Here is a 13,106-nt window from a genome sequence, read left to right as displayed (position 1 = left end):
AAAATTCAACAAGTCAGTGTTCAAATGACGAATTAAAAACGGCGATAAGATTCTTCTTCATGTTGGAGATGTGTACATTTTGTTAATCTTGAAGATAAATTGAAGAAATACAAGATTTTCTTATATGTATACATCTTATCGCCGTTTTTAATTCGTCATTTGAACACTGACTTGTTGAATTTTTAACCAACATGAATGAACTTTATTTCATCATCATTATTATATGTTTTAATCTTCGAGCCATTTTATCATATCTTTTAGCTTTTGTATCATCATAACATCAATGTATTTTAATTGTCTTGCCATTTAATCAAATTTTAGCTGAAGATGTTCCATAATCGGAACGAAACATGTACTAGAGATTATATGGTTTATATTATGTAATTAATAAGCCTATTATATAGAAATTGATAAGTATTGGAAGGTGGGAACCTACTCATAACTTAACCTTAGTTATATTATTGTTTTGTGCCAGCTTCTGTGCATGTGAGGCACTGTGGGTCAGATCCACTGATAGTTTTAAATTCATATCCGTCCATCCATTCATTCTTCGTCCTCAAGCTTTGAATTCTGGTCAGTGGAGGATTTTGGACTTTTTAAGTTGTCATTTCATTTTGTCTCATTTCGTACCATTAGGGGCCGATGACCTCAATGTTAGGCCCTTTTAAACAACAAACATCAATCAATGTAAGTTTGCAAGACTATTGAAATGTTTCAATCACTTCTCACCGTAATTTCGCATCGTTGACTGTAGACTTTGATTCCGTACTGTTACGTCGCGGCACAAACTTCCACCAGCCAACCATCCTGGTTTGACTGTGGGACAAGACTGTGTTGTGTTGAATTTTTGCTCCTCTGTTATACCAAAGTCGTGGAGATTACAGCTGTTTCATTTCTTACAATATCTTCCTTAATCAGAGGTGGATTTTAACGAAACTTGGTGGTATTGGAGATATTGAAATGTTGTATACAATGATGTTATTATATTCATATTATATTTCCTATAAGAGTTATTTATGATAGAAGGTTTGGAAGGTTCTATGGATGATACAACTTAGCCTTGGCAAGCCGGGGCTGGTTCCTACGTCACTCATAACATGCTCGCTATAGCAGGCTGCGTTGGCATGCAACGCGTATTTTAAGTTTGAAATACTTAAACTCTAATGCTGGACCAGTGTTCCTGGTACAATATATATAAATGCATGGTCGAGCAGGGAATGTGAAGACTTCTTAAAATCGGTTTGGCACATAAGGAACGGAAAGCCGCAAATGGCTGGCAACTAACGTGTTAATTTTGCATATTTACCACGAGAACGCACTTGTACAAACTAAATGCGACTACACGCGGTAGCATTTTAGTGAGGTGCAGTTTGAAACACACCTCCAGATAATAAGCAGCATCACACTTGGTACACCAGTAAACATTTTCCTTTCTCTTGCTTTTGTAACATGCTACTCACTGCCGTATATCCTTGCCTTTCTCTCTGTGGGCGGACATTCTTTCAGCAAAGTGTCCCCTGGTCAGACCTGCCACGGTTTTGTCTGAAGAATCTCTTCCTGAGACCATTCTTTCTACTCCAAACTCTTATTCTGCTTATTGGCTCTCAACAATTCATCATGGATATTACAGTAGGTGTCACTTTGATAACTCGTAAGTAACTCACGTATAGAGTATTTGTAACTCTGCATTTCTTCAGTATAATCTGGAGTGGACTGTAAGAAATACATCATTTTCTGATCACAGACTTATAGAAATAAAATTGGAATCCAATCTGTATAGGATTATGCCAACTACCTCAAGTATTTATCTCAAAAATACAAAACCAAAATTGTCAAATGGTCTCATTTTCAACGACCAGTTAAAACAAGACTAGCAAGCATCCCTGGAAAAATAAATAAATGCGCAACATCAGCAGAACTTGACCAAGTAGTTGATAATTTAACAGATGAGGTCACAGCCATTTGTGAAGCTCATCTCCCACGGATTTCTGAAGCACAACCAAAAGACTTTTGGTGGAATTCAAGTCTCAACATTATAAGAAAATGAGTCCTAGCCTCCTACAGAAGATAGAAACGATCTAGAAGTGCAACTTTACGAGAAATATATGAACAAAGATATTATGAACTTAAAAGTGAGTATAAGAATTTGTTAATGCAGGCAAAAACAAATGCCTGGAAAAAGTTCTGTTCCTTACAGAATGCTAGTAATCCATGTGACATTGTGTATATAATGTGTCTGAAGCCCAGAGACTTCAGTAGGATACTGGCCTCGATAAAAACAGAAAAGGGTTTCACCAACTCTACACTGGAAACAGCAAATGTTTTGATGGACCGTTTTGTCTTGGTAGAAGACAATGACTATGAATTTCAAAAGATTGTATCCAATTTTGCTGCTAATTCACCAGATATTAAAGATGACCTTGTGTTTACGGATAAGGAGGTGGACCGAATTATCTCTAACTTGAACGACCAAAAAGCTCTGGACTGGACGGAATTTCAGCCAACATTGTTAAACATGTTCATTACTGCAATAGAACCAGCTTTTGGGTGGTTAGGCCGTGTGCATAATGCAGAGTTTCGTCCAGACGTGCCATTTGGACTCATCAGCTGGAATGGCACGCCCCTCCAGGACTCTGCATAGCAGAGGCAGACCAAACTGTGTGGCCCCGCCGAGTTAGCAAATCAAGTTTGCTAACCTGCTAAAGGAGAAAAGATTTCTCCGTTCAAAAAAATGCTCCCCCATTGGAGATACAACATCAAAAAAGTCTTTCACGGCCGCAGATCTTATAATCACAGCAATAGAACCAGCTTTTGGGTGGTTAGGCCGTGTGCATAATGCAGAGTTTCGTCCAGACGTGCCATTTGGACTCATCAGCTGGAATGGCACGCCCCTCCAGGACTCTGCATAGCAGAGGCAGACCAAACTGTGTGGCCCCGCCGAGTTAGCAAATCAAGTTTGCTAACCTGCTAAAGGAGAAAAGATTTCTCCGTTCAAAAAAATGCTCCCCCATTGGAGATACAACATCAAAAAAGTCTTTCACGGCCGCAGATCTTATAATCACAGCAATAGAACCAGCTTTTGGGTGGTTAGGCCGTGTGCATAATGCAGAGTTTCGTCCAGACGTGCCATTTGGACTCATCAGCTGGAATGGCACGCCCCTCCAGGACTCTGCATAGCAGAGGCAGACCAAACTGTGTGGCCCCGCCAAGTTAGCAAATCAAGTTTGCTAACCTGCTAAAGGAGAAAAGATTTCTCCGTTCAAAAAAATGCTCCCCCATTGGAGATACAACATCAAAAAAGTCTTTCACGGCCGCAGATCTTATAATCACAGCAATAGAACCAGCTTTTGGGTGGTTAGGCCGTGTGCATAATGCAGAGTTTCGTCCAGACGTGCCATTTGGACTCATCAGCTGGAATGGCACGCCCCTCCAGGACTCTGCATAGCAGAGGCAGACCAAACTGTGTGGCCCCGCCGAGTTAGCAAATCAAGTTTGCTAACCTGCTAAAGGAGAAAAGATTTCTCCGTTCAAAAAAATGCTCCCCCATTGGAGATACAACATCAAAAAAGTCTTTCACGGCCGCAGATCTTATAATCACAGCAATAGAACCAGTTTTTGGGTGGTTAGGCCGTGTGCATAATGCAGAGTTTCGTCCAGACGTGCCATTTGGACTCATCAGCTGGAATGGCACGCCCCTCCAGGACTCTGCATAGCAGAGGCAGACCAAACTGTGTGGCCCCGCCGAGTTAGCAAATCAAGTTTGCTAACCTGCTAAAGGAGAAAAGATTTCTCCGTTCAAAAAAATGCTCCCCCATTGGAGATACAACATCAAAAAAGTCTTTCACGGCCGCAGATCTTATAATCACAGCAATAGAACCAGCTTTTGGGTGGGGTTAGCAAACTTGATTTGCTAACTCGGCGGGGCCACACAGTTTGGTCTGCCTCTGCTATGCAGAGTCCTGGAGGGGCGTGCCATTCCAGCTGATGAGTCCAAATGGCACGTCTGGACGAAACTCTGCATTATGCACACGGCCTAACCACCCAAAAGCTGGTTCTATTGCTGTGATTATAAGATCTGCGGCCGTGAAAGACTTTTTTGATGTATCTCCAATGGGGGAGCATTTTTTTTGAACGGAGAAATCTTTTCTCCTTTAGCAGGTTAGCAAACTTGATTTGCTAACTCGGCGGGGCCACACAGTTTGGTCTGCCTCTGCTATGCAGAGTCCTGGAGGGGCGTGCCATTCCAGCTGATGAGTCCAAATGGCACGTCTGGACGAAACTCTGCATTATGCACACGGCCTAACCACCCAAAAGCTGGTTCTATTGCTGTGATTATAAGATCTGCGGCCGTGAAAGACTTTTTTGATGTTGTATCTCCAATGGGGGAGCATTTTTTTGAACGGAGAAATCTTTTCTCCTTTAGCAGGTTAGCAAACTTGATTTGCTAACTCGGCGGGGCCACACAGTTTGGTCTGCCTCTGCTATGCAGAGTCCTGGAGGGGCGTGCCATTCCAGCTGATGAGTCCAAATGGCACGTCTGGACGAAACTCTGCATTATGCACACGGCCTAACCACCCAAAAGCTGGTTCTATTGCTGTGATTATAAGATCTGCGGCCGTGAAAGACTTTTTTGATGTTCATTACTGTCTTTTGTCTCTTTTTATAATTCTTTTTGATAAGTGCCTCAGGTTATGTTCCTTTTCCACCTGCTGGAAGAAATCTGTAGTCAAAATGATTCCTAAGCAAAACTCTAAAAATGTATTTTTTGTCAATGCATTGCGACTATTATGTCTGTTAGCCTTGCTACGAAAAATTTTAGAAAAACTGTTAATTGATCGTATTATGTATTTTCTTCGTGCAAACAGTTATTTGAGTGATAGATAATTTGGATTTTCTCCACAAAGATCTACAGAAGACTTGGTAACATATGTTGTTGATTGGGCTAAGGAAATCTTTTTACATCAGCAAATTGGCATACTGGTGTCTCTGGACATTTCTGGTGCATTTGATAATGCATGGTGGTTCAAAATTCTTCATCAACTAAAAGTTAAAACCTGTCCAAAGAATTTATTTAAATTAACACAGAGTTATTTTAGTAATCACAGTGTACAGTTAACAATAGGTACCAGAACAATAACTAAGACTCTTGTTAAGGGGTGTCCTCAAGGTTCAATATGCAGTCCAGGTTTCTGGCCTATACTATATGATGATTTACTGCAATAAACTCTTCCACAAAATTGTAATATTATAGCTTATGCTGATGATGCTCTTCTCTTGGTTAAGGCTAGTACTGTAAAGGAATTGAATATTTCAACAAATTCTGCTTTAGAAATCATATATAAATGGGGATGTGATTAATTACAATTTAATCCTAACAAAACTACTGCAATGTTAATAACAAAAAAAAGTGAAGAAACCAAAGATCAGATTGGACTCAAAACAATTAGCATTTGAAGACAAAATACCTTACGAGGACGGTTTGAAAAGTTCTCGGAATCACCGTTAGATGTCGGTGCTAGAGCAACGAGGTTCCCGCGCAATAATCACACATCCTTTGTGAGTGAACATGTGGCGCATCAGTGCTCTAGCTTCAGGAGTGTGGTAGTGACGACTCTTTGTTGTTGTTCCCGCGTAGTGATTTGTGACAGTGGAAAAAACTGAGATTCGAGCAGTGATTAAATACTTTGTAAAGAAAGGTATGAAAGCAAAGGAAATTCATGCCGACTTTCAGAACACACTGGGGGACTCTGCTCCTTTATTTTCAACTGTTGCCAAGTGGACCAGCGAGTATAAATTTGGTCGGGAGAGCTTGGATGATAATCCGCGTATTGAATGGCCAAAAAGTGTTACGACCCCAGAATTTATCACAAAAGTGCATAAAATGGTCATGGAGGATCGTAGACTGAAAGTGCGGGAGATAGCTGAAGCTGTAGGGATGTCTTCTAAATGGGTATATTATATTTTAACCGAAGAATTGGGTATGAAAAAATTATCCGCAAGATGGGTGCCGCGGCTCTTGACATTGGACAATAAACGCACCAGATTGGAAATGTCCGAACAAAGTCTGGCCCATTTTCAGTGCAAACAACAAGATTTTTTGTGCCGGTTTGTGACTACAGATGAAACTTGGGTCCACTACTATACCCCAGAGACAAAACAGCAGTCAAAGCAGTGGAAACATGCTGATTGACCACCACCAAAGAAAGCAAAGGCAGTGCGTTTGACCGGAAAGTTCATGGCCTCAGTTTTCTGGGATGCAAAAGGCGTTCTGCTGATAGATTATCTTCCTACTGGCCAAACAATTACGGGGCAGTACTATGCAAACCTCCTAGACCAACTACAGGAAAGGATACGCGAAACAAGGCCTGTTTTGGCAAGGAAAAAGGTCATCTTTCATCAGGGCAACGCTCCGCTGCACACAAGTGATGTTGCCATGGCAAAACTTCATGAACTGGGGAACGAATTGTTGCCACATGCACCTTATTGACCTGATTTGGCACCATCAGACTTTCATCTATTCTCCAAGCTGAAAATTTTCCTTGGTGGACGGAGATTTTCTACAAGAGAAGAACTGACAACCGAATTGGAGAGGTATTTTGCAGGCCTGGAGGAATCTCATTTTCGAGATGGGATCAAGGCATTGGAACATCGCTGGACCAAATGCATTAGTCTACAGGGAGACTATGTTGAAAAATAAAAGCACTTCCACCAAGGTAAGATACTTAATTCTAGTACATTCCGAGAACTTTTCAAAGCACCTACGTACTTGGGAGTCATAATAGATAGTAAATTAACATTTCGAGCTCATTTTCAGTGCTTAGCTGAAAAGGCTGGTAAATTCTTGCAAGGATTGTCTACTGCTTGTAAACCATCTTGGGGTCTGAATTCAGATACCTTACACATAATATATCATGGATCGTTTGAGGCTATGATATTATATTGTACTTGAGCATATCAAAATGTCCTGGAGAAGAAATGGGCTCAATGTAAATTTGCTCAAATTCAGAGAGGATTTATACTCAGAATAATACGAGGTTATAGAACAATATTCACTCATGCTTCTCTTGTTATAGTATAGAACCTTTGCATCTGAAAGCCATAGCCAAAGCTGAATTGACTAATACTAAGAAAGGAAGACAATGCAATAAGGTAATACAAGAATATGATATTGAGCAAAAAGTAAATATCTTTGAATGTGGTCATCCTGCATATCATTATGATTATCGCTGAATGTTTTCTCTCAAAAGGGGTAAAAGTTTACACAGGTGGCTCATGCACACGCAAAGAGGATTGTACTAATCTCGTAGGAAGTGCCTTTGTTGTGTATAAAGATGAAGCAGAATATATTTTAAGACTATGAAACTTTCCTCCCAGTGTTCCATTTTTCAAGCAGAACTTCTTGCTATAAAATATGCAGTTCAGTAGATAAAAGAAAGTAAGTTTAGTGCATATATACATAGTGACTTGCAAGCAGCTCTGAAATCTATGAGTTACAATTATAATTTAAATTCTTTGGCATGTAGCATTAGGACAGATCTCTCACAGTATGGAAGACATATCTGTTTTAAGTGGTGGTTAGTGACTCGCAGCTGTGAGCTCGCATCCAGGAGATAGTCGTTTCGAACCCAACTGTCGGCAACCCTGAAGATGGTTTTCCATGCTTTCCCATTTTCGCACCAGGGTGTACCTTAATTAAGGCCACGGCCGCTTCCTTCCCATTCCCAGGCTTTTCCTGTCCCATCGTCGCCATAAGACCTATCTGTGTCGGTGCAACGTAAAGCATATAGCATCATCTGTTTTAAGTGGGTTAAAGGGCATGAAGGTCTGTTAGGTAATGAAAGAGCAGATGAGCTTGCTAAACTTGCAGCATTTAGTGACAATGAAACTGTATACAAAAAAAGTGAAACGTGAATTATATAAATTCACAATCGGTGAATGGTCAGAGCTGTGGAACTTAAGTAATAAGGGTGAAGTTACAAGAACAATCTTTTTTCCCACTGTACAGGACCGTTTGGACTGCAGTTTATTGAAACCAAACTTCCCCAGCACTCGGTTTCTTTCGGGTCACGGAAAATAATTGTTGTACAGTAATGTTAGTCAAACCTATTTTTAGGATATCACAAGATCTGTTGTTTAAATGAATTTTTAAGTTTATGTAGTTTACAATATTTTAGGAAAACTTAAGAATAGTTCTTTTCCTTTTCTCCCAGTTTAGTTAATTTGTGTATGTAATCACTCACTTCAAAAAATTTGTATTATATGTTTGTACTATTTAAGGTAACTAGTTATAACCTACAGCCCTAATATGCTAGACAAAGTAGGGCTTTTTAATGGATAATAATAAATAAATAAATAAATATATACTTTCTCAAAGTGTACTCACAAGACATTGTTAACAATTTTAGAACACCAGGAGAGTATAAAAATTTGTTAACATCTATTGATCATCACGCAAATTGAAAGAATGACGTTTCATAAAACTTGTTGAGAAAGGGTATTTGATGTGTTATAATATTACGCTAGATATGGACGTGTAGAACAGGTAGAGTGTATGTCATGTAGTATTTAACGTATTACTAGCAGAGAACTGCTCCGTGATGTTTCACACAAGACACACTGTGCGCCAGGTTAAGGTACAATAACCTTCCACATCTGCTGTGACCTGTCCTATTTGTGCATGCCCAATTTCCTGTGAGTATCTGAACTTCATTGCCACTACTTTCTTTACAGCAAATTTTCATCCATTCAAATTATGAGAGAAATGGTTAAATGAAGGAAACAATATTGGAATTATTTGCCTGCTTATGTTGATCAACTTAGGGCTCATGTGAATGATGTGAGGATGGCTGTACACTTCTCAAAATTGCTACAAAGCAACTGTTGGTCTATCTTTACACTCTAGTGCAGAATATTCCATTTGTCTGTCCAAAATCAGTTGTTTTATTTCCTGTTAATGCACTGTTATTCCACTATGCAGCATTTATATCACTTCTTGTATACTTTGTATCTTTTGGTTGTTGTACATTTGACACTGTTTTGTGTATCCTTATTTTATAGTGTTTCCTCCCTTCTTGTGTTTGTCTTCACCTGAATGAAAATTAACTTACAATATATTCACCTCAGACTCAGAATAAAGCTCCCGAGTCTCTTTAGAACGCATCACGTAGTTTAGTCAATGGGTAAATTTGGTCTTGGTAACCCAGGTAAAGGAAATACACAAATCAGCAGCATTTTGTTGGTTAATGTTTTAGCAGTTATAGTCATTTTATATTTTTGAGGTCTCCTTGAATTTAGTTTATTTTCATCTGTTTATTTAGCTATCTACGAGGGCTGTAAATAAAGTAGTGACCATAGTGATAGAACGCAATATTTAATGAACTAACAAGTACAGTACCATTACATTCCTTCAGTGTAATCACCCGCAAAGTCTATTACCTTTTGCCATATGTTGGGAAGCCATTGGGGACCGTTAGTAAGGCGTTCTGTTTTGATGACAGCAACAGCTTGCCCTACTGTACGGAGTACATATGCCACATCAGGAAATCTGTGGCCTCGGAGGGGGTCCTTCAACTTTGGAAACAGATCAATGTCACAAGGACTCATGTCTGGTGAGTATGGAGGGTGTTCCAAGACCTCATTCCTACCCACACAAAATGCCTTGACCCTTCATAAAACTGTCCTATACGTAATGCATTCTCGCCAAAGGCTTCACGTAATCTTCTATAATATTCTGATGCATTTTTGCCATGAGCAACCTCTATTTTAATCCATAAACATGATCACCTTTTGAAAAAGCTCTTTAGAGCTGTGAAATCAACACTTTTCACCTCAACGCCACACAGCAACAACATTCCTAACTAGCTGCCAGTCATATTCACAATACACATTAACAACAGTGCCACCTGACCACTCTCATATCCTGTTTGTGCATGCCCAATCTCCTGTGAGTATCTGAACTACATTGCCACTACTTTCTTTACAGCCCTCGTATATACAAGTCATATCTAGGATTTCTGCTGTAAAATTGATGCTTATTTATATTATCTTATATTCCTTAATTATGCATTGTTTTATATTATTTTGAAGTCTTGACTAAATGCTCGTCTAGGACTCCCAGGTTTGATTACCAGCCAGGTCAAGGATTTTAGACTTCATTGGTTAATTCCAATGGCTGGGAACTGGATATTTGTGCTGTCTTTGGCATTGAAATTCATCATAGGTAAGGTCCCATGTTCACAGACATGCAGGTCACTTACAAGGTGTAGACTCAAAAGCCCGGCACCAGGCATCTCCTGAGGCTACACTCCATTATATTATAGTATTTTGAAAGTTATGTTGTGATTAAACCCTTTTCTCTTCACAGTTGTATTTATTACTTCTACAAATGGAAGATCTTTCAAATCCCATGCCAGAAGTAAGGGAGTCTGTTACTGAAGATAAAGCAGATCTGGTTCAGAAAGTAATGTCTTCATTGTTGAGTGAGGATCGACTAGTTTCCATAATGTGTATCCGGAAAGGCAAGGTAAGACAAAAAAAAAAATTTGATTTTAACAGTTATCTAAATCATTCATTTAAAATGCCAAGAAAGCAAGCCTTACACGCACACAAAAGCAAGTGAGTTAAATATTACAGGTTTTAAGGCATGTTTTTGAGCAAAATAATGTAAGAATTCATTGAAAAACTGGCATTTCATAACATCTCTGAACCAGTTACGAAGAAAAGGTCGTGAATTTCGTCAGATTTGCTGTCAGTTTTCTTACCAGTGCAAATCATATTTACTCTTGCAAATTGGTAATGCAGTATATTTTGAAAATTATGATGCTCCAGGTTGTTTCATAATTTTATAATTTATTGTACTGTAGTATTTAAAGCATGAAAATGGATCAGAACAAAGATCTGAGGAATACCCTAGAAGTGTCTCCAGGGAGGTGCAAGAAGTACATGAAGGTCAAAAGCCCTCCAGCCCAACCCAAGAGTTCTCTGGATTAGGGTGACAGAGGAAGAAGTATTCGTAGTTTTTAATATGAATATTTAAGAAAGCTACCGTATTGAATGCAAAATATTTTTTCCAGAAATTTCCCTTCCTAGAATTAGGGTGTAGGAATTATTCAATTGCAAGGATTATTCAAATTATTTGCATATTAAACCTGCATGGACACTGTTAACTAAATCAATTATAGAACACTGGGACATCTCAGATGTACTCTGCCTGCTAATAGATAAATATTGGATCCAGGATCATAAAACTCAAAATGTTTAAAATGCACACATCAAAAAAAGTTTTGCATATTGCTACAGAGTACAGTTGCGATGAAAGTGAAGACTGAATTACTTATAAATCAGTACAACAGTTGGGAAGCTACATATTTAGATGTTTATTGGCTATCTCCAATAATGTACAGTGAAATTGAAAGCATTTTTGCATATTTAAAAAAGGAAGAAGAAGAAGAAACATGAAAATAACCTTAATCTCATATTGACTCCAAAATGTTGCCATGAGTTGATCAATACCTGATATAACCTCCATGGGCCCCAATACACTTCTTAATGCAGTTTGACATGCTTTTCACCAAACCATTCAATACTACTTGAGAAAGGTTGTCTCACTCAACAATCGCTGCCTCAATGAGAGCTGGAATAGTCACTGGAGGTTGAGGGGTGTTCCAGAGTGCTCTTTCAAACAGTACCCACGCCTGGTCTGTACAGTTAAGATCAGGAAAGTAGGCAGGCCAGTCTATTCTGTGAATACCATTCTCCTGAAGAAAGACATTGACAATGCCTGCTCTATGCAGACGACTGTTATCATCCACTAACATCAAATTTGTGCGTAAATTGTCACCGTAGCCTTACACTACAGGTGCTAGGATAATATCCCTGTAACGTATACCTGTCATGTGCTCTCTGATGTGCACAAGAGGGGTATGGCGACAGGCATGATAGTCAGACTGTAAACAGATGCGGGTCTCATCTGTAAACAGTGTTTGGTCCCATTGCTCCCTGGTCCTAGGTTGCTGCTGTCTTGCCCATTGCACTCTGTTGTTAAGCGTACATACTTCTCGTTATGTTGGTCCTCTTGGCCTGTCATCTGATGTCGGTCTGTGACAGAATGGGTTACTCTGTACTTGATCTATATCTGGGAAACGTCACTTAGTTTCACGTGAACGATAGCAGCAACATCAGTCTGTCGCATCCCCTGTTGCGTCATTGTCACTATATGAATGCGATCATGCACGATTACTGTTGTCCTCGCCATTCTGATGCGTACTGAACACACTACATGCTTGCTTTACCCGGTTGCCAGTGCACTAAAGCAAACAGCACCCTTGTTAGCTTGTCACAAAACTATGTCCTGCTATGCTCACTGAAACAGGCTTGTGTACACAGCAGATACGCAAGCACGCAAGAACTAATAATGGGTTTGAGACCACTAAGACTCTTGACCAGCTTGGCCAGCAATATGCAAAATCATTTTTGTGTGTGTAAATGAATTAATCAAAGTAATATCTCAAAACATTAACATTAATTACACTTGAAAATTTTACATTTAATTTTATACATGTAATTTTAAAGATTAATTCGACCCAAAATAATAATCTGATATCTGTTTGCACATAACTACAGTGTTACCTCTCTTTTACACTTTTTAAGGAACCCTAAGAATACTGGAATAAAACATGAGAAACAACTTACATATGTAAAAATGCTCTGGAAAAAGAAGGAAATGTTACGCAAATGCATCTTATTAATTTATAGTGTGTCACTAGTGGGAGACTTGGCTGCTGTTTGTTCCACAACCAACTCCTACACACTTCCTTCCTCTGCAGTTATCATAGCATAATCCACCCAAAGAAAGTCTTCAGTAGTGCTGTGTGACTGCAACATGCTCTATACATCAGGAAGCAGGCTTCCCCCCCCTCCTCCTCCTCCTCCTCCACCAAATATCAACAAGCCGCCATTTTCACAATTACCTATCACTACGTATATGCCACATAGAGATTGCAACCTTAAAACAGTTGAAACAGTTGACTCTTGATGGCACTGCATGTCAGTTCAACACAACACAAGGTCACAAATATCCTTCCTGATAAATCATAACTCCACTGAAC

The 13,106-nt window shown here is 39.3% G+C and overlaps 1 protein-coding gene across 1 annotated transcript in view; it reads left to right on the top strand.

Annotated features, from left to right (window-relative positions):
• Positions 1–13,106, top strand: part of Patr-1 (Protein associated with topo II related - 1) — a 490,596-nt gene that overhangs the window by 360,105 nt on the left and 117,385 nt on the right. The window contains exon 11 of the mRNA XM_067159788.2: positions 10,364–10,522. Within this exon, the coding sequence (XP_067015889.2) occupies positions 10,364–10,522 (159 nt within the window). The remainder of the gene's footprint in view (positions 1–10,363; positions 10,523–13,106) is intronic.

The sequence above is a fragment of the Anabrus simplex genome, chromosome 1, assembly GCF_040414725.1.
Source record: "Anabrus simplex isolate iqAnaSimp1 chromosome 1, ASM4041472v1, whole genome shotgun sequence".
NCBI classification, from domain to species: domain Eukaryota; kingdom Metazoa; phylum Arthropoda; class Insecta; order Orthoptera; family Tettigoniidae; genus Anabrus; species Anabrus simplex.
This window is presented reverse-complemented; position numbering and strand designations above follow the sequence as displayed.